General features: G+C 49.4%; 2 protein-coding genes across 9 annotated transcripts in view; both read right to left on the reverse strand.

Moving 5' to 3' along the window:
- The window catches only part of GRIN2C (glutamate ionotropic receptor NMDA type subunit 2C), a 32,499-nt gene extending 24,402 nt beyond the window's left edge, over window positions 1–8,097 (reverse strand). For 4 of the 5 annotated variants that reach the window (XM_072645598.1, XM_072645597.1, XM_072645596.1 and 1 more), the window contains exons 1-3: window positions 7,723–8,097; window positions 2,564–2,993; window positions 440–1,038 (exon numbers count right to left, since the gene is read on the reverse strand). In XM_072645598.1, the coding sequence (XP_072501699.1) occupies window positions 440–1,038; window positions 2,564–2,977 (1,013 nt within the window). In that variant the 5' untranslated portion in view covers window positions 2,978–2,993; window positions 7,723–8,097. Of the gene's footprint in view, window positions 1–439; window positions 1,039–2,563; window positions 2,994–7,273; window positions 7,521–7,722 lie in introns of those variants that run through there. The other variant, XM_072645595.1, reaches the window with a different exon arrangement.
- A 968-nt stretch (window positions 8,098–9,065) lies between these two features.
- Window positions 9,066–19,321, reverse strand: FDXR (ferredoxin reductase). 4 transcript variants are annotated; one of them, XM_072645601.1, is made up of 12 exons: window positions 19,049–19,321; window positions 18,009–18,106; window positions 14,604–14,696; window positions 14,223–14,345; window positions 13,730–13,843; window positions 13,070–13,171; window positions 12,613–12,720; window positions 12,362–12,446; window positions 11,999–12,198; window positions 11,574–11,745; window positions 10,306–10,476; window positions 9,066–9,684 (listed from the first exon to the last, which is right to left on the reverse strand). In XM_072645601.1, exons 1-12 carry the CDS (start codon window positions 19,128–19,130, stop codon window positions 9,554–9,556), a joined length of 1,479 nt encoding a protein of 492 aa, XP_072501702.1. In that variant the 5' UTR covers window positions 19,131–19,321; the 3' UTR covers window positions 9,066–9,553. The 4 variants fall into 4 exon arrangements, with proteins under 4 accessions (XP_072501702.1, XP_072501701.1, XP_072501703.1 ...); XM_072645600.1 differs by having other exon boundaries at window positions 14,604–14,699; window positions 19,049–19,283; XM_072645602.1 differs by having other exon boundaries at window positions 14,604–14,699; window positions 18,965–19,255.
- Window positions 19,322–20,012: the final 691 nt, after the last annotated feature.

Genomic DNA, 20,012 nt, shown 5'->3' on the forward strand with positions numbered 1-20,012 from the left:
ACTCAGCCTCAGAAGACAGGACTAGACAGAAACCCAGGCAGATTTTGGCTTAGTGTAAAGAAAAACTTCCTAACAATCACAGCTGCCTCAGAAGAATGGTTTGCCCCTCCCTAGATACCTTCAAGGGTTGGCTAGATGACCTAGAAGGTCCCTTCCAACCTTAGATCCTATAATTCTAACTTAGAGGAGGGCCCAATTGACCATTTTTTGAAGGTGGACCAACTCACATTGACATAACAGAGATGTTAAATGGCTCAAAAGCCAGAGCTCAGAATGGTGGTGTGAGGAGCTAGAAAGATTCCTGAGTATTTAGGGAATAACAAATTTAAATGAGATGCAAACCAACATGCAAATGAGCCCTAATCCTGATAGATACCTCACTATTCCTTCTCCACCCCTATCCTTTTTTCTTGGTATACACACAGCAAAGGACGCTCACCTGTAGAAGGCTTCTCCTGCAGGGCTGATAGGTTCAGCAGGAGCATGGCAGTCACGAGCAGGAGCTGGCAGGTCCCCGTGGTACCGTAAGTAGCCATAGGCCCCCAGGGCCACTATGGCCACACCATCTCGGACCTTCTGTCGCAGGCTGAGGCGCCAACTCTCGGTCACCACACTGATAAGGCCCACGGGGAAGACAGAAGGTGGGGCCTCGGTGCTTCCCAGTGCCAAGCTAGGCACCACCCACACATAGCCTGGTCCCACCAACCCTTCCTCCTCGGCCACCGAAAACAAGTATTCTGCCTCTTCCCGAGAGCAGTATGCCACGAGCACCTGAGAATCCAGCTGGCGAAGGAGGCGTTGGATGCGTGAGCTGGGGCTGCCAGGGCTCAGCTCCAGGGTAAGGATGTCCTGCAATTCCCAGCCCAGGTAGCTGGCCTCAGTGAATGATCGGATGCCCTCCAGGAAGACGGCATAGCCAGGATGGAAGCTGGTGATGACTGCGAAGGAGCTCCAGTCATACTCCTCCAAGACCTTGAAGATCACCTGGATCTGCTGCTCAATGGATACCCCCAGCTGCAAGAAGGATGAGCCAGGTTCCTGCCAGGAGGGGAGAGGGTGTTGGGAAGGAGCTGAGGCTCTCTCTGTTAGCAGAACCCAGGGCCAACCCTTTTTCTCTTGCTATCCCAGAGGTGGAACTAGTAATTGTTTCACCCAGGGTAAGAAGAGTTAAGAGGGGACACACCAGACAGGTGTCCAGTGACCCAGAAGGAATAGCCTGTCTTCTTCCCCTCACCTCTATCAAATTCAACTAGTTTATGACCCCACCATTTGACTTCTCCATCCTCTCTCAGGGTCTGTCTCCCCCTGCAGGGACACAGCCAGCTGAGGATTGTGAGGTATGATTATGGGAGACACCCTCAGAGAAAGTGTACCCCCTTGAACATTGGTGCCTGTGGAAACCCAGTTCCTCTACCCTAGTTACATGCTGCCTGAGGTTCTGTCTTTCTTTGCCTCTAGACTATCCCTCCTTTAATTCTCCCAGCCTTCTGTAGTGTAAGAAATAGTGGACACAAGGCTATCCTAGCCTGCCCCAGGTCCCAGACAGTATAGTAATCAAGGACAGGTCTCTTGTTAGAGAAGAATATTTAGGATATGTATTGAAGAGAGGTTTGGGGCTATGTAGTGAATGGGAAGATTTGGGATAAAAGTTGTATCCAAGGCCCAACAAGGGACATTGGGCTAGTTCTGTGTGATGTAAGAACCCAACAGGTAGAAAGAGATGCTTACTTATCCAAATACAGTGACATAAGAAATGGCAAATGTGATGAATGTGGAGAAGCATGGAAAGATCTACATAAATGAATGCAGAGTGAAGTGAAGAGAGCCAAGAAAAACCACACACACAATGATGATAACAATGGAAATGGAGAGAACATTCACACACCAAAGTCAAATGTTGGAAAATTATTTTTCAAAATACGCAAACATGACTCAAAAGAAGAGGTATGAGAAAGCCCTCGCAAGCCATGACTTGAAAGAGATGGGAGGTCCACAGGGATTGCACATTACACATTTTCAGATGTTTTCAATGTATTGATTGGCTTTGTTCATTTTTTCCTCTTCTTTTTTTCATGTCTTTAAAACTATCATTTGTTATATTGGGTGGTTCATGGGGAAAACAATGATGACATCAAAAACCAAAAGACATCAATAATTTTTTAAAAATAAGAATATGGCGAAGTAAATTCAGTTTGCCTCCAACCTGGACTGATAACCATCCTTATTTCTCCATATAGAATGGGGAAGTCATTGGATCTTTGCTATTGTTGTCCGATCTCCTTCATCTTGCCTTTCTTTTGCCCTCTAAAACCTTCATTTCCCCAACCCCAGCTCCCTCTCCTCCAGATGTCTCCTAACCAACCCAAAGGACTTCAGTTCCCTCCTCCAGCCTTTATCCTCCCACCTCCCCCAAAATATAACTTCCATGCCTGTGACTATTTTCCAGCCCCACCCTATCCTGGATGTCCCAATCTGCTGCCCTTCTCAACCTCCCATTCCCTGCTCAAGTGTCTATGATATTAGCAATCAAGGGTGGAGAGAGCAGGAGGGGATGCCAAGACACCTTTGGAGTAAGGACCACAGCCGAGCCGCCACTGATGCTGATGATGGGCACATGGGTCTGGGAGGAGATGAAGTCAAGAATCTGTGCCACAGCTTCCGTGCCCACGTTGTCCTCAAAGACAATGCCATGGACACGGGCAGAACCCAGGAGCCCACAAATCTGGGTGAGAAGGGTGCTGGGGTTGGTGTCATTGACCACCACAGTGATTGGCTGGATCTCCAGGGGCAGGTCCAGGAAGTTCTGGGGGGTGAGGCGGGCACGGGCCAGGGTCTGTGCCTGGGTCTGCAATGGAGGTGCTGAGCTGGCAAACACCACAGCTACTGTCACCACCTGTTTTCCCCGGCCAGGCCCCACCCCTGCCCAGGTGCTTAGGAGGGTGGTCAGCAGCAGGGCCAGTCCCAAGACTCTACCCATGTCCACTGGAGAGGTCCTGTAGAGATACAAAAACAAAGACAGACAGAAGCATGGAGAGATGGATGGAGATAGAAAGATGAAAAGAAGCAAAGACACGTCCAAAGAGAGAGAGAGACACATAAAGGAATAGAAAGGAGACATATTCAGAGAGAAAAAGAGACAGAAAGACTGAGACAGAGGAGACAGAAACCGAGAGAAGAAAGAAACTGAGAGAATGCAGAGATAGAGAGGAGACAGAGACAAAGAGACAGGCAGAGACACAGAGGCATACAGTGAGAAATAGACAGATATACAGAATACTATTGTATTCCTAGTGCTGGCAGGAATCTTAGAGGTTCCCTAATTAATGTCCTACCCAATGCAGGTATCCATTCCTGGACTGACCACCCTAGATGGTCATCCAGCCTCTGTCTGATTACAGTGACAGGAAGTCCATTATATCATAAGGTAGGTCTTTTGTCTTTTGGAGAGCTCTAATTGTTACAAAGGTAGCTAGGTGGTACAGTGGATAGATCATTGGACTTGGAATCAGAAAGACTCAACTTCCTGAGTTCAAATCGGGCCTCAGACAGTTACTAGCTGTGTGATCCTGGGCAAGTCACTTAACCTCTGTCAGTCTCAGTTTCCTCATCTGTCAAATGAGCTTGAGAAGGAAATGGCAAACCATTCCAGTATCTTGGCCAAGGAAACCCCAAAATGGGGTCACAAAGGGTTGACCATGATTGAAATGACACCACAACAATTGCTACAAAGACCTTCCTTTTAGACAGGGGAAATCCATCCTTGGTCCTATGTCTTCCCTTTAGAGCCACATACAGAATAAATCTAGATGTGCTTCTACATGACATCCTTTCAAATAATGGAAGCCATCTCTTGTGTTTCTTTCAGTCAAACTGATCACTGGTATCTAAACCGAGGCATCTATTCATAGTCATAGTTATCCTTTGTATAAGACTTTAAAGTTTGCAAAGGATTATACATATGTCATCTTATTTGGTCCTCACAACAAACTGATGAAGTAGTTATTATTCTTATCCCATTTTACAGATAAGGAAGCCGAGACTGAGACAGGTAATGTGATTTACCTACAGTCACACAGCTAGTAAGTATCTGAGGAAGCATTTGAACTTCATTTCCTTCTGACTAAGCCCAGCATCACTGCCAACTTTGCCACTTAGCAAAGGAGTTTTAGGGTAGGTTCACTAATGTCCTCGAGAGTCTTATTAAGACTATAACCTAATTTACTTCTTTTTGCCCTCAATCTGATTTCTTTCATACCTATGCCTCTGACTGCTTTGCTGAAATTAACTCTTACTGGAAGGACCAGGAAAAATAAGCCTAATCTAAGGGCGAATGAAGAGCTAACAAAGACAATTTTCTTGAAACACTAAAGCTGACAGTCTAAGTGGACCCCTGAACCGTAAAATGTCTGTCCCCCAGGCAAAATTGTGAATAAACAAAAATGATCAAAGGGCATAGTTAGAGCACTGGACTTGGAGTCAGGAAGACCTGAGTTCAAAACCTGCCTCAGACACTAGCTGTGTGACCCTGGGCAAGTCACTTAATCTCCGTCTGCCTCATTTTTCTCATCTGTAAACTGAAGGGGTTTGACTCACTGATCCAGCTTTAAATATATGATTCTATAATCCTATGAACTCCATCACTCTATGACCTTTTGCCATCCAGCACTTACCATAGTGTCTGGCTGAAAGTAGCAGCTTAATAAATGTTTATTGACTGACTGACTGACTGACCATTCTTAATTTTCCCTCACTGAGCTCTCTCAGCAGCACTTTTCCCCATACCCCAGTTCCCTGGGGCTCTCATTCTTTCTCAAATCTTGTTTTCAGGAAAGGACTTGAAACTCAGTAACACTAAAGTGGAGTTGAAAGATACAGTTTAAAGATAGAGTTTAAAGATTTTTGTCTCCTGGGGTACTGGTATATTAATTACAATCAAAATCTTAAAATCTTAAACTGAAGGAATAAAGTCCCATTGATAATGTTACATCAGTAAATTGAGGAAGGGGAAAATAGTTTTTTGGGGGCCTGGAAACTAATGGAAGGAGCAGACAGATCTCTCTTTGTCTCTCTTTGCTCTAATCTCATTCTCTCTCTCTCTCTCTCTCTGTCTCTCTCTCTCTCTCTCTCTCTCTCTGTCTCTCTCTCTCTCTCTCTCTCTCTCTCTCTCCCTTTCCCCCTTGATACATTAGTAAGCATTTTTCTCAGATTAGCTAATCTCAAGAGGCTCTCCAAGACTTTCCCCCCACTCTTCTTCCATCAGGCACCCTTCTCTTCCCATCATAAGACCACAGAATTAGAACCTAGCCTAGTCCCCCACCCCACCCCCAATTTACGAATGGGGAACTGGAGGCCTAGGGTGGTTATTTAAATGGTTTGTCTAGATCAGTCACACTGACTAAAGAACCAATATTTGAATATAGTCAGACACTCTCCTCTCCCCATACCTTTTATGGCCCCCAGTTATTCTCCCACATCTATGGATGCCCAGAGAAGTGAATCAAGGGTTGGACTGTGGGGAGGGGAAGCAGGAGGGAATCCCAGAGAACATGGGCAGAACACAAGAATCTCACCCACTTGCCCACCACAAGGTGCTTTCCCCCTAAAGGTTCCTTTGGGCTGCCTGAGCACCACCCCCAAGACCCATCCAGATGTTTCACAGCCAGTTCCGGGCAAGCAGGTATCCTTCCCTTCTCCTTCCTCCCTTCCCTCCCTCCCTTACCCATCCCATCCCAGAAGTTCAGGAACCTTACGTCGTAGAATAGTGGTCTTTCCCGTTAGGGGCTAATTCTTCTACACATCTCCCCTCCCCTCACCCCAGACGCCCTTATCTACCCCACTCCCCACCCCACTCCCAGATCTTTGACACTCGGGCTGTGAAGTTCGGGGTATTTTTAGGCCAGTGATAAATAATTCATAGGGAACGAGACATCAGGTTGCTCCCCCCTCCCCCATGGGAGGAAGGGGCGCAAGCAAGGAGGGCCACAGCCACCCCGGCGGCTCAAGGACACAAGCGATGCTGCGGTGGCTTTGAGCCCCTCCTGGCGGTCAATCCGAGACCGCCCAAGCACTAGCGTCACTGCTACCTGCGGACTCGACCCCCGGATGCGCACACACACACAGACACAGACACAGACACACACACACACACACACACACACACACACACACACACACACACACACACAGTTCCCCAGTTCATCCCCGAAAGATGGGATGCTTTAGGAAGGAAACCTGGAACCCGGCTCCCTGCCTGCCCCTAGCTTCCTTTCATGTTGTTCTCGACCCTCCCAGGGACTGAGTCACAGATTCAGGCTTAGAAGTCTAAGGCCAGGACAAGTTCCTACTGGGCACTAGACCGGCAAGTAAGAAGAGAACAAGGGTCGAGGTGCTGGCGGCCCACTTAGACCTTTCTCCTTACCAGAATCCCGCCTTTCGTGAGCCATCAGCCTAGGATGTGGAAGCAGGGTACGGGATGGGGGTGGGGCGGGAGAGGTGTGGGAGTCCGGCCTGGGAAGATTTGGAGTGTATGTGAGAATGAGCCGTCCTGACTGGCGATTACTTTCGGACACTGGAGACCCTAGGTTCTCTGTTCTTCGCTTCGCTAATTGTCCTCTAACAGTTTAGCGCTTGGGGGTTACAAAGCAGACAGCAACAGTCACAATTCTCCCAGATCCCGCTTGATTCGAGCTGGACACTATCTAGATCCCAATACCACTGACCCTTGGGGCTCTTGGCCGAAAGCAGGAATGGGGGAGAGCCAGAAGGAAATAGAGGGATCCACTGCTCCCAGCAGCTACCAAGCCAGCCTCGTGCCCAGCGCCTGCCTAGCACACACTTTCCCCCTACACTTTTTCCTTTCCTGTCCTCGGATACCTGAGGGTCAATCTTTAGGGGTGGGAGGGGAAGAAGATCTAACAGCTCCTCGCCGCTCCACCCCCACCCCCTAAGTCGCAGAATCCCTGGTTTCTGAGAGCAGACAATATGTTGAGGGACAGGGGAAGGAGGAATGAAAGAGGAAAGAAGAGGGGACTGGCGGGATTGAGAACGGCTACCACAATATTCCAAGGAGACTGTTTCTAGGTGGGGATAGAGGGATTTAGGGAACCTCTCTGCCTCCCACCCGGCCCAATCCCCTGAGCTAGAGCCAGATCCAGTCACGGGTCCCAGCTTGTGGCCCCACTGCCCGCAACAGTTGGCTGGGGTGGGATGGGGGGGCGGGGGAGGAGAGTAATGCAGTTTGGACACTTGGGTCCCCAGCTGCCCTTCCCAGTACCTCCTGCCCCAGGCCAAGCTGGTGAAAGGACCTCTCAGATTCCTCCTCGCCCCCGCAGGCCGACCAGACAGTGCGCTGCTCCGGGCCTCCCTGCTCACGTCCTTCCCTGCGTCCCCAAGGCGTCCCCTCCCAGTTCGCTTGTCTCCTGTATGTCCGTCCCTTCGCTCTCTGCTGCTCTGCACCGCGCTCCTCGCTCCCGGCTTACAGTCTCGGGTAGATCCCCTGGGTCTTTGGTCCGGGTGCTCACCTCCAGCTCTCTACCCTTCCTCCTGGAGCAGGGCAGGATCGCGCGCGCTCCAGAGTTCTCTGGGTATCCTCCTGTCTGTGTCTCCGCCGTCCTTGCCCCATCTCCGACCCGATCTCAGCACCAATAGCCCTAAGTTGGTGGCCAAGTTGCCGCCCCCCACCCTAGGGTGGTTGGCCCGCCCCGCCTCCTGCAGTGCACTCACCCGGGAAGAGAAGGGGCGCTTTGCCCGCCGGTCCGCCCGCCTGCCGGCTCGTCCTCCTGCGCCCTCACCTCCAGCTCCTCACGGAATCCCGCTCCTCCACGACTTATTCTGCGGCCGCCCTGCCAGGGTCTCCGGGAGGGCACCGCGAACGTTCAGTTGGGAGCTAAGCCCAGGCGCTCTGGAGCCACTACTAGATGTTTCGGGCCGGGCCCTCCCCGGGATTCCATGCTCCTGGCCCTTGTTCCCCTGGGTGCTTGGTTCCCTGGGCTAAGCCGGGCTGGGCGGCCCGCTTCCAGCTTCTCTTCGCTCACGGGTTTACGAGGCCAAGTCGTCCGCTGTTGTTGCCTAGTCCCGGGCAAGTGCTGTAGGGGCACCGACTCCTTCCGCCTCCGCGCCCCTCCCGCCCGCCCTCGGAGCTCAGCCCCCCTTCTGCTCCCAGTCAGTCCGGAGGCAGCGTTGGATCACTTGGGCTCCTCGAGTCACTTTGCATGCAGCTTAACGAGGATGCTACGATCGCTTCTGCCCACCTCCTGGTTCTCTCCCCAACCTCTCTCGGGGCAGGGAAGCTACCGGGAGGGGGATTCAGGGGAAAGAGGACAGGGTGGGCCAGGACTCCTGGCTTCTCTTCTGCGCCTCGGACCTCTTCATTTCTAGATCACACACCATTCCCCAGACTCTCGGAGTGGACCCCCCCCCCAACTTCAAAAGGGGCTTGGAAACCCACGTGGAAAGCATGATCAGTGACGGCAAGGGGCTGAAGGAGCCCCAGTCAGGAGGAGGGGTGCCCTCCACGAACAGAAAGGTTGCACAGGAAGCCCTTGGGAACAGAGAGGGGGAAGAACGACTCCCAGCGCTGCCTTTTCCTCCTCCTCCTCAACAGCCTGGGAGAAGCCAGTGAAAGCCTGAGGGAGATGGGGCTGACTGGTACTCCTTGGCCTCCTCTAATGAAAGGGTTCTTCACCTCGAGTCCCTGAAAACTCCGAGAGGACACATCTACACCTTCATTTTCATGAATCTCTAACCGAAATCTAGCATAATTTTCCATTATTTAAAAACATTCTTCTTGAGGTACCCTTCACCCACACTGCCAAAGGGGCCAGCGCAACCAAAAAAGCTATGTTTGGAGGTAAAGGCAGAAGACTGGGATCAGCAAAAAATTTCAGGGAGAGGGGGCCTGGGTCCCCCATTGAGACCAGTCCCAAGGACTGGCAGGGATCTCCAATCCAAACGAGGCGGCGGATCTGTCTTGGGGGTGCACAACGCCACCTGGTGGCCATGCGGGTCAAGGGCTATTGAGAAGGTAACCCTGGGCAGAATTCAAAGAACCCATGTCACTCACACAGTTCTTTATTTCTACTTTTATTTCAGTTCTTTACTTCCACTATGGTTCCTGATACCTGTAGCCCAGTGAGGTCCGTAAGATGAAGGATGAGTCAGGGCGGCAGTGGGGATCTATGCTCTGGTTTAGAGCACAGATGTAAACCGAGGCTTCAGAACAATCTCTGACCTGCCCCTCCCCCACAACATAAAGTGATTCAAATGCTGCAGGCTAAAATGGAACATGCTAAAAACAAAAAACAGTGGAAGAAGGGAGGCAGAGAACTTGCCAAAAAGGCACTGGAGGCAATGGCATGGGCCAGGCACCGCTGAGAAAGGAGGTGGGGGGGAGGGAGGCAGCCAGATACAGTAAACACAGAGCTCAAGGGCATACTGTCTTTTGTCCTTCTGTGCCCTTTCTCTGGCCGGCGCAGGCCAGGTCATGTTCCTGGATCACGCCCACCCCCTGAATTTGGCCCTGCCACACTTTGAGGTCGAGGACAGATTTAAAGAGTCAGTGTCTTATTATGTGTAGCATCTGTTGTGGGTCCACCAGTTTTTCCCGGGGCTTCCCAGTTGCCTGGCCTCGAATCACCTCTTCTGCATCCAGCTTCTCCCAGTCCTCAAAGGAGATAGGTTGGACCCCTGGTGCAGGAAAAATAGGAGCACACAGGTTAAGGCTGCCAGAACTACCCCACTAGCCACTTCCACACTCCCTTTCTACCGTTGCTCCCTCTTCCCAATATGTGCAGAACAAATCTCCCACCCACCCTGCCCCAAACTTCCGTGTTTCTGTTTCCTTGCTTCTGTATTCACAAGCTGGGCCCTACTTTCTCTTCCTCCCTCTCCCTCACCCTCTTATCAAAGAGTTGCCAGATCTTGCCATATCTTTTCTATAACACCTGACTTTTTGCCTCCCAATTAGTCTCTCAGACTTATCTTTGTAGCTTCTAGCACATAGTATGTAGTACTGTGTATTATATACTACAATGCATAGTATAAGAAGTACACAGTGTAATAAGTCTGTTTTATTGATCCCTGCCACTACCCCACCCCCAGAATCTCCACCAACTTCAAAAAAGCAGAGGATTTCCAGAAAAGAGACTGATTCAGGACTAGGTTCCTCTTCTCTCCCATTCTCCTTTATTTCCCATAGATTTTTCTCCAGTCTTTCCCAGCCTGTTGGCTCCATGGCCTTTAAATCAATGATCCTACAAATTAGGCAGGCTCCTTATTTCTCCTGCCAAGAGCTGTCACCCATCCTACCTCGATTTCTGAGGAGAGGCTCTATCATGGAGTAGCCAAGCTTGGGGCCTAAGGGCAGCACTCCCTTCTCAAGGTCTTGGAGCAGGGCCTGGCCAGTGAGAAAGCTGTCATTCATGGTGGTAGCAATGACACCTGTGGGACCTCGCTTAACCCAGCCACTACAGTACAGACCTAAAGTCAGGAAAGAAATCAAAGAAACAAAACTGAGAACATGAGTTTGAGCACATGCCTAATAATCCTGCCTCCAGCATCTTCCACAGAGACACACAGCATCTGTGACAGCCTGGCCCACTCTGGTCTTCAAGGCCCTATGCAACCTGGTGCCACCCTACTTTATCATACGTTGCCCAGCTCCTACTTGGCGCTCTAGCCAAATGATGACTGCCTGTACCTTATACACACTTTGTCTCCTCACCTTTATGCCTTTCCTCACTGCCTTTCCTGTGATGCCTCTGCTACCTGTTGAATTCTAACCCATCCCTTAAAGATCAAATCATATGGTGTTTCCTCTGTAAAGTCTTCCCTGATCCTCAGAGGAAGTAATGATCTTTCCCTCAAACATCTTATGTACTTACTGTGTTATCTGTGTCATATTCCCCAATCCACCATTTTCCCCATGAGGTCCATGAGGTCAGTCAGTCAATCCACAAGCATCTATGCAGCACCTACTATGTGCAGGCACTGTGCTAAGGGCTGGGAATACAGGACAAATACAAACAGAAAGACAGTCCCAGCCCTGAAAGAGGTTACATTTTAATGGGCGGACATAGTACATAAAAGGAAACCTATCTTCTATCTCACCAGTGGCTGCACACAGTAGGTGCATAAATATGTACTGAATTTAATTTTATCTGTCCCAGTCTCTCTCTAAGTATCCTCATCCCTGTCCTGTGGCTCTTCTCTCTTCCTGTATCCATCTGCTTCTCCTCCCCTTTAAATCCACCCCTCCTCTTCATGTGTCTACACACTTCATTCCCTAGGAACCAGCCATCCAACCTCTCTCCCCTCCTTCCCTTTGAAAAATCATTTTTCATAGATCTCTGTTTTTGTACCACTTACATTTTTCAAAATATCCCTAGCCACCTCCTTGCCAAAAAGCCATCCCATGTAACAAATCATCTTTTAAGGGAAAAAAACAGTTCAGCAAAACCAAGCAATACGCTGAAAAAGTCTGACCTTAGAGTGCCCCATACTCATTGTCCCCCACCTCAGTATCTTCTCATATCTCTTTCCCTCTCCCACTTTTAAACCACCACCTTCACACACACCTGGTGCACCCAACACACGACCCTCACTGTTGGGGATAACTCCAAGCTTGGGATCAAAGGGCACAGTGGGGTCAATTGGACGGCTCTTGTAACCAACACTGCTCAGCACCAGTCCACATGGCACATCCTCTACTGCCCCTGTGGGAACTGCTTGGGCATTCTCACCAGAGCCCTACAGGAAATAAGGGGGACACAGCATGACAAGGGTTGAGTGTCCATTCAGATAAGATGCCCATAGCAAACCCTGCCTAAGAACCAGGCAGGGATTTGAGCCTCACAACCAGAATCAATGCAAGGAGCTGCCTGTTATTAGGTGCTTCCCACCTAATCCTTCCCATAAGGGCTCCCTAGAGGTCTTGGGAAGAGTGAGAATTTCCTACAAGTAGGGAAGGAAGGGGAAAGCAGAGTGCCCTCTCTATACTTACCTCTAGACGCATGACAGCCAGGCGAATCCCAGCAACTCGACCTCCGTCTGGAGAGGGCAGCACCTCCTGAGGACCTCGTAAGAAGCGGAGGCCCCAGGCTCGAGAGGTCTCAGCTGTCCTATCAGCTTCCTTGGCCTCTGGTGGCTTCAGGGCTGTTCGTACCATGAGCTCCAATAGCCGCTTCCTTGGACGGGGAGCCTCTGCCAATAACATCCAACAGTTTTGAGGCTGTTTCCTCTCCCCTGGGCCATGTGCTCAGCTCTGTGCCAGCCAGGACATGCAAATTCCTTCCTGGTACTCAATGACTCTCTTGGATTTTCCTCCCTCCAATCACCAGAGGAACCCAGATTCAATGCCCCTTACCTTTGATTGAGTCTTCCAGATTTGAGAAATCTGCAGGGTCCAAAAGACACTGGCTCCCAGGTAGGTTGATCATTTCCCGGAGCTCCTGGAGGCCATTAGGAACATGATTAAGAATGTGAAGGGTCATGAGGAATGTGTTGGGTATCAAGGGAAGAGAAAGACTAAGGTCTCAAATCTCTGCTGCTAACCCAATCCCATCCTAGGGGGAAAAAGGTAACATTCCAGTTCTGAGAAACCCCAGCCCTTCTCACCTTGATGGTGAAAGCTACCTGCAGGGGTCCCCTGCGTCCCACAATCCACACCCTTTTCACTTGACTCTGTTTCAGCACCTTCAGCGCTTCTGCAGTGATGTCTGTTTTCTGAAGGATAAGAAGACCTTTGAAGGTTTCTGGCGCTGGGAAATAAGGGGAAGGAATTCTTTCCACTTAGCTTCCTAAAGCCAGAATCTTAGAGATACAACAGACTGGTCAGAAATTGCATCACTTCCCCCTGCTGGTCATAGCCAGTACTGTGTTCAATGCAACTCAATTCTCAATGGGCTCTTCTCTCTATCAAAGGTGGAGACCTCTGTTGCACAAAGAGAAGACTGAGGCCCAGGACTAGGCTGGAGGGGATAATGGGGAGGCTGGAAGACATGAGTTCTCTAGACAGTATTTCTTCTGCACATCATCCATCCTCGACAATCCCTGTTCCCTCAATACTAGTCACCTCGAGGAGCTCTGTCGGGGTTAACAGGATCCGGGCCACATCCAGAGCCACATTCCCTTGTCCCAGAATCAATGCCGTATCGCAGTTTAAGTTAGGTGCCAGCTGAGGAAGAAATGATTCAGAAAGGGGCCCTTTGACTAGGCCAAAGCTGATCCCTCCATGTCTACCCCAGTACCACCCCCCAAAGGTTCTGGATTCCCTTTTCTCTGCTTGCCATGGTTCCTCCATCCCTTTCTCAGCTCCATGCTCCAATTAAGTTAGTTTACTAGTTTACAAACCATTTGCCTGTTTCCATCTCTGTGACTGCCCCTATCTGCTAGACAAGATATATAGACAAAACTTGTCCCATCCTCTGAGAGGCCTTCCTTGTGAACACCACTTCCCTCTGATCAAGCTCTCTTCCTCAGTGTCCACTCTGTACTTTAGGTACTTAATTTTCTCTGTCTTTCTTATGTGTCTAATTTTCCCCGTCTTTCTTATGTGTCTAATTTTCCCCATTAGACTGGAAGATTCACCTCCCACCCCTGCTTCTCTTTCAATACTCCTTATCCAGTCTGAACACAGCAGAGATGATCACTGACTACATCTAGCCCTTGCCTGAGAGCTATATTCCCCAAGAAGTCTGGAGGAACCAGGTATACCTCTTCCCCCAACACTCACCTTATGGTTCTCAGGTAATCCGTTGTACCAGCCCACAAAATCCCTGGCAGAGATAACACCCGGCAGCTCCTCACCTGGAATGCCCAGGGTCCGGTGATTCTCTGCCCCATAGCTCTGTAGAAGAAAATATGTCCCAGGTCTTCGAAATATCCACACTATGCACTGACCATTGGGAGGGTCAGATCAACTGATGGCCATATTGCTCTTCCCCACTGCCCCTACCCCCTGCTGTTCCCATGACAGTCTAGCCCTTTGCATATTAGTCCTTCTCTCCAGAAGTTTGTATTACCTCCTAACATCCAAACATACCTTAAGCTGTTTGCATCCCCTACTTACCCCTATTTCCTTCATATCCACAACATTTCACCCCACAACCACACTGAATTTCAAAAGCCCTACCCCTCCAAATTTCTAACCCGTTTGCTTTTATGAACTCTCCCCACCCCTCCCTCAAACTTTCACAAGCCACTCATCCCTTATCCCTTCTACTTACCAAAACAATAGCATGGTAGGCTTCCCGAAGCTCTGACATGGACACATCCCTTCCCACAGTCACGTTGCCTCTGAAGGCACATCGAGGGGAATGGGCAGTCTGGGTAAACGTGTTGATAACATTCTGCCAGAGGACAGGCAGAGTGAGTGCCATGGGACCAACCATCCTTTATGCCACCCTCAATTCCATATCACATGGACACATAGAGTCAGGAAACCTCTACAAAATCCTTGACTGCTTCCTCTGGGGGAGGTCATATCAGCACCAGAGTTATGCTCCAGGCCATGACTGCCCACGCAAAGAGTCAGTTCCCAGCCAGAGCTCCTGCCTCATCCTCATTTGGCTTGAGTCTTTGGTGACCCCCAGCCCTACGGAACTCACCTTTACCTCCGGGTGATCAGGAGCCACTCCAAAGCGGACCAAACCAAAGGGAACCAGCTGCTTCTCATAGATGTCTACCTGAGCCCGAGGATGCTGCTAAGGAGAGATAGCAGCAGCTACAGTGACTGGAGAGGACCTATGATCAGATACTCCTCCTCCTCTCCCCTATCATCAGCAGAACTGGAAGTGATGAATCATTACATGTCCCTCCTGAGAAAATTCAGTTCAAACACATCAGAAGAGTCAAAGACCAGGTCTTAAGTTTTAAAAGAGTTCTAATAATAATAACTTGCATTGAGATAGTGCTTCAAGGTTTACAAAGCACTTTAATACATTATTTCACTTGATCCTTACGACAGCTCTAGGAAACATGCTATTATTATCATCTCTGTTTTTACAGAGGAGGAAACTGTAGTTTAGAAAAGTTAAGAGATATGGCAGGGCCACATAGCTAAGAAATATCCGTGGTGTGCTCAGAATCAAGATTTTCACTGCTCTGAGATTAGCACTCTGTCTCCTACAGGAGTGGTGTCAAACTCAAATAGAAATAGATCTATGCTGTATTGTATCTTATTTAATTATTTTGTTAAACATTTCCCTTACATTTTAATCTGATTCAGGTAGCATTGTGGAGTTATTAAATATCTCTGTCCTACCCCACACTGCCCCTTAAGGCCTACTGGAAGGACTAGGGGACCAACAAATCTTCATCTGCTCTGAGGTCTACCCAGGAGGCAGCAAAGACAACAGGAAAAACTGAGATGTCGCATGGGCATGTCAGGAAGATTTTCTTTTTTTAATTGGAGTTTGGGGAATCACAGGGGTTTCCCCAGTGAGCTAGGCATTTCCCTGTGCTGAAGCACACAGAAGGCTTGAATCATGGTTCAAGCAGTCGGAGTAACTGAAAAATTACTTTGAAATGGACACTCAACTCAACAAAGAACTCTGGCTTTTAAAAATACCATTCCCCCAGGCACAGAGTCAGTCATAATCCTTGCTCCCCCCTAACTTTATACCCAGTCAATAAGATTCCTTGATCCTTCCCTGGCACTATCTCTCAAATCTGCTCCCTCCTTTCCTTTCCCACCATCACAGTCCTAATTCAGAGTTAATGACTCTCAGATTACAAGTCTGGTAAAGGTTGTCCTTTCCTCCATGATCTCCCCTCCTCTCAATTCCTACCCCACTCCATTCACTGTTGCCAGATTTGTGTTCCTAATGCATCAATCTGATGCCACTTCAATGGCCTCACTATTGCTCTACAAAACTGAGCCCCAACCCCCTGATTCTGGCATTCCTTATCTTCCCCCCTCTGACTCTTGCCCACCTCTCCAACCTTTTCTCCCACTTCACCTCCATGTGAATCCCCTTCTACAAACTGGCCTATTCATGGGCTTCCCACAAAATATACAACATGAAGTAATATTAAGAGCACTAGATCTGAAGAATACTCAGCTGAGTGACCTTTAGACAAGTCACTTCACTTCTCTCTCAGTCTCCTAATCTGTTGGAATGGATGATTTCTGAAGCCTCTTCCAGCTCTTTTTTCCTATGACCCGATGTCATGTATACCATTCATAACTTTGCTTTGACATTTCCCAGCCAAGAATGCCCTCCCCAACTTCTTCACTTATCTAAGACCTGTCTATCTTAATGTGGACCAAGGTACACATTAAGCCCTACCTCCTCAGTCCTCCTGGGTCATCCCAGTCCCCAGTCATTTCTCCCTTCTTTCTCTGAACTCCATTTATTATCTATAGCATTCATCTAATAGTTAATATATACTGCCTTGATTCATCATTATCTTTTTTCAAGTTACTAGAGAAAGTCAATATATAAAATGAATTAAATTTTAATTTAAATTTTTCATCCATGTTTTTCATCTATAATATTTCCTGTCTTTCCTATTAGACTGTGTATTCTTTCTTCCTTACAGTACCTGAGAATGTGGTACTCATATTTTCTTAGTTGCCTAACTAATGACTCCACCTTTATATGTCTTGTCTCTCTGACTAGACTCTAAGTGATTTGAGGACAGGGATCCTGTCTTGTACCTCTTTGTTTGGACAGCACTTAACATTATGCTCTATAAAATAAGTATTAAGTAAATATCTATTCATGATTCCCCAAACCAAGTCCTCTCCATCCCCTACCAAGACCCAGAGTTTATGATTTTCTCCTTGAAAGTGGAGCTCATAAGGGCTCAGAGAAAGAATTTTTTACATGATGAAGAAGCCAAAATACAGGGGGCAGATTTCATGTCTGACTCAACCTGATTCCCCCAAACTTTGGCCTTTTTCTTGTGGTTTCTTTCATTGTCTGCCCCTTTGATGAAATCAAGACTCACCTATTCTGGTTTCCCCCAATATACTTTAAGCTCCTTAAGAGTAGTGACCATGTTGGCTGTTTCACCCATAGATACTCAGAGCACAGTATGGGCTTCTTTCTGGACACTTTAATTATACCATATTGAACTCTTCCTTACTGAATCCCACTTTCTGCCTCCTTCCCTTCCTCCTCCAGCAGGGAGCTGGCCTTGAGGTTCAAGGGAAGCAGGCAGCCTTGGGGCTCTGCCCACCAAGGCCAGTGACTTCAGCATGAAGAGCTCAGCCTTCACCTACAAAGATGAACCAGAGAAACATGCTGAAAAAGAGAGAGGATGAGTCATGAAACAGCAAGGTCTTAGTAGAAAGAGCACTGGTCCAGGAATCAGGAGACCTTGTTGGAGAGTCTTAGTTCTACCATCTCCAGATTTGTGACCTTAAGTTACTCTTTTCACTTCTCTTGGTTCATCTATACAATGAAGGGGTTGATGGATGGTCTCTGTGGTGTCTGTGAGATTTAACAGTCTATAATCCTAAGGTTAGGGCCTGTGGTGAAAGATCAGAGAAGTAGAGTGGGGATGAGGGTGGTTAAGTGCAGTTCTGAGATGAAGGAAGGGAGACACAGAAGGCTTAGAACAGGAAGTGATTACAGAAATGGGATGGTTGAAGAGAAAAGATGAAAGGTTAAATTAGGAAACCTTCCCCTCACACAGGCCAGCACCAGGGGACAGATGAGAATACCCCACCATACCAGCATGAGCCAGGCCAGATGCCTTCCTAGAGACCCCCAGGGTAATGTGTGGTGCTCCAAGATGGTCAGAGAAGATGGGGGGGTATGTGAGAGGAATCCACAGACAGTATTATTAGGCTTGGAAGAGTCCTGAGAGCTCATCTGCTGCAACACCATGCTTTTACAGACAAGAAGCCTGAGCTTGGAGAGGAAAAGTATCTTTTACCCTCCAGAATCTGGCAAATCTGTTAAAGTGCCTTCCATGAACAAGATGCTGCCCAGGTTCTCTGTCTCTAAGCTCTTGAAGGAGCGGGATCAAGGGAAGAGGAGAGATAAGGACGAGTCACATACCTTTAGCAGGTGTTGGGCAGTATAGAAACCAGCAGGGCCACTGCCTACCACACAGATGTGAGGGGCCAGCTCTAGGGTAGAGAACAGCTGACGGAACCCTGGATATGGGGAGGGGTTAAGGTCACACACATCTTATCTCATGCCAAGGATATCTATCCCCTCATATGCAGAAGTAAATTTTAGCACTAACCTCCTATAGATGCCACAGCTTTCTCCTCCTCCTCCTTCCCTTCTAGTCTACACTTTGTCCTGTCATCTTCCCTGTACCCAACCTCCAGTCAGTCCTGTACCTCAAAGGCAAGGGAAAGTCAGCAGCCCATACAGGGAGAACCTTTACACCTCACGTCCACCATTCATTCATTTATTTCTATTTTCTCTATTTCTCCGTCTCTGTCTCTGAATACAGGGTCTTTACAGATATATATGAACTCACCTCCACATATTCATTCACCTGTCTTCTGTTCCCATTCTCTCCCCTTATATGCCTTCATTCACTCCTTCTTTCTTCCTTTCAGCTCACTCACTGACGGAGGGATCTTGTCTCATTTCCCCATATTCTATTTCACTTTCTCTCCCTCCTCCACAAAGTCCCTGTACTCCACCTCCACACATATTCTCTACACACACACACACACACACACACACACACACACACACACACACACACTCACTCCTCCCGTGTCCACACCGGCTACCCTCTCTATGGCACATGTCCCACACTGTCACGTGTCACTTCCATAGCCCCCCTCAACACAACCCTTAGAAATGCCCGATGCCCCACCCCTCATCTCTCGCATACTCCCGCCTAAATGGGGAGGGGAGCACTTCTCTCCCTCGGCGCCCCCCATCTCCAAGGGGTCCTGAGCCAAGGGTCCTGCCTCGGCCTGGCCCCTGACTCCCCGCGGGTGACGTCGGGCAGGCAGATCCCTTCACCTGTCGGGACTCAGTTTCCTCACCTGCAGATGAGGGGGAGGGGCCTTCTCCTCCCCTCCTCTCCCCCCCTCGGAGACCTCCACCCCTCATGGGTGCCCATCCCGTACCGGAGGCGAAGGCAGCGCCAGGAAGCAGCAGGGCCCGCGGTCGCGCCGCCCAGCGCCAGCAGCCCCAGCCCCGGGGAGCCATGGAGAGGCAAGGAGAGCCGAGCACCTGTGGGTCGGGAGACCAAGACCCTCGAGCCGCCAGAGGCCCCGCCCCGTCTCCCTCTGCGTCACGACCCCGGTCCCGCCCCTCTCCTCCCGCACCCGTCTCTCAGCGCCATCATGGCCCCGCCTCCTTCTGGGACGGCACTAATCTTTGGACTCCACCCTCTGTTATGCATAGCCCCACCCTCACTCAAGCTTCCGGGACAAGAGAGTACTGACGGTGCAGAGGCCCGCCTTATTGTTCGTTTGAGCCAATCACCGGGAGCAAAGGGAATGACCGCACGCATAACTTCCTTTCATTTTTTTCCCTGCCTCCCAAAAGGCGCTGAACGAAGACCTCAACCAATGAAAAGAGAGAGTTCTGATTTGCCCCGCCCCTTCCCTGGCGCGTGGGGATTGGGCTCCAGAGAAAGACTACTTCCGATTTCTTTCTCTATGATTCGTCCTGAAGGTTAGACTGAGCCCAGTTTCAGCCAATCCGAAAGAGGGCGTTTAGTAGGCGATGACTTCACTTTGCTTTCCTTTCCTGGGAACTTTACCTGGCCGAAGCAATCGGCCCCCGGCGCAGGCGCAAGCAAGTGCTAGTTACTACCTCCCAAAGGGAAGACGTGTGGATGCTCTGTCTCCGAAGGATAGGACTTCCCGGAGCTGGAAGGGTACTTGGAAGTGCCCATGCCCCAGATGAGAAAACCGAGGCCCGCGGTTCTAAAGTGGGACTGTCCAGAGCCACCCCGCTGCTGTCACCTTGGTAGAACCCACGCTGAGCCTCAGGGACTTTCCTGTAGCGCCACGTCTGTCCCCTGCCCAGTGAAATCCTTCTGTTTCTGAAGATGAAAACAGCAGCTCCTATTTCTGTCACATC

The sequence above is a fragment of the Notamacropus eugenii genome, chromosome 2, assembly GCF_028372415.1.
Source record: "Notamacropus eugenii isolate mMacEug1 chromosome 2, mMacEug1.pri_v2, whole genome shotgun sequence".
Taxonomy (NCBI): Eukaryota; Metazoa; Chordata; class Mammalia; order Diprotodontia; family Macropodidae; genus Notamacropus; species Notamacropus eugenii.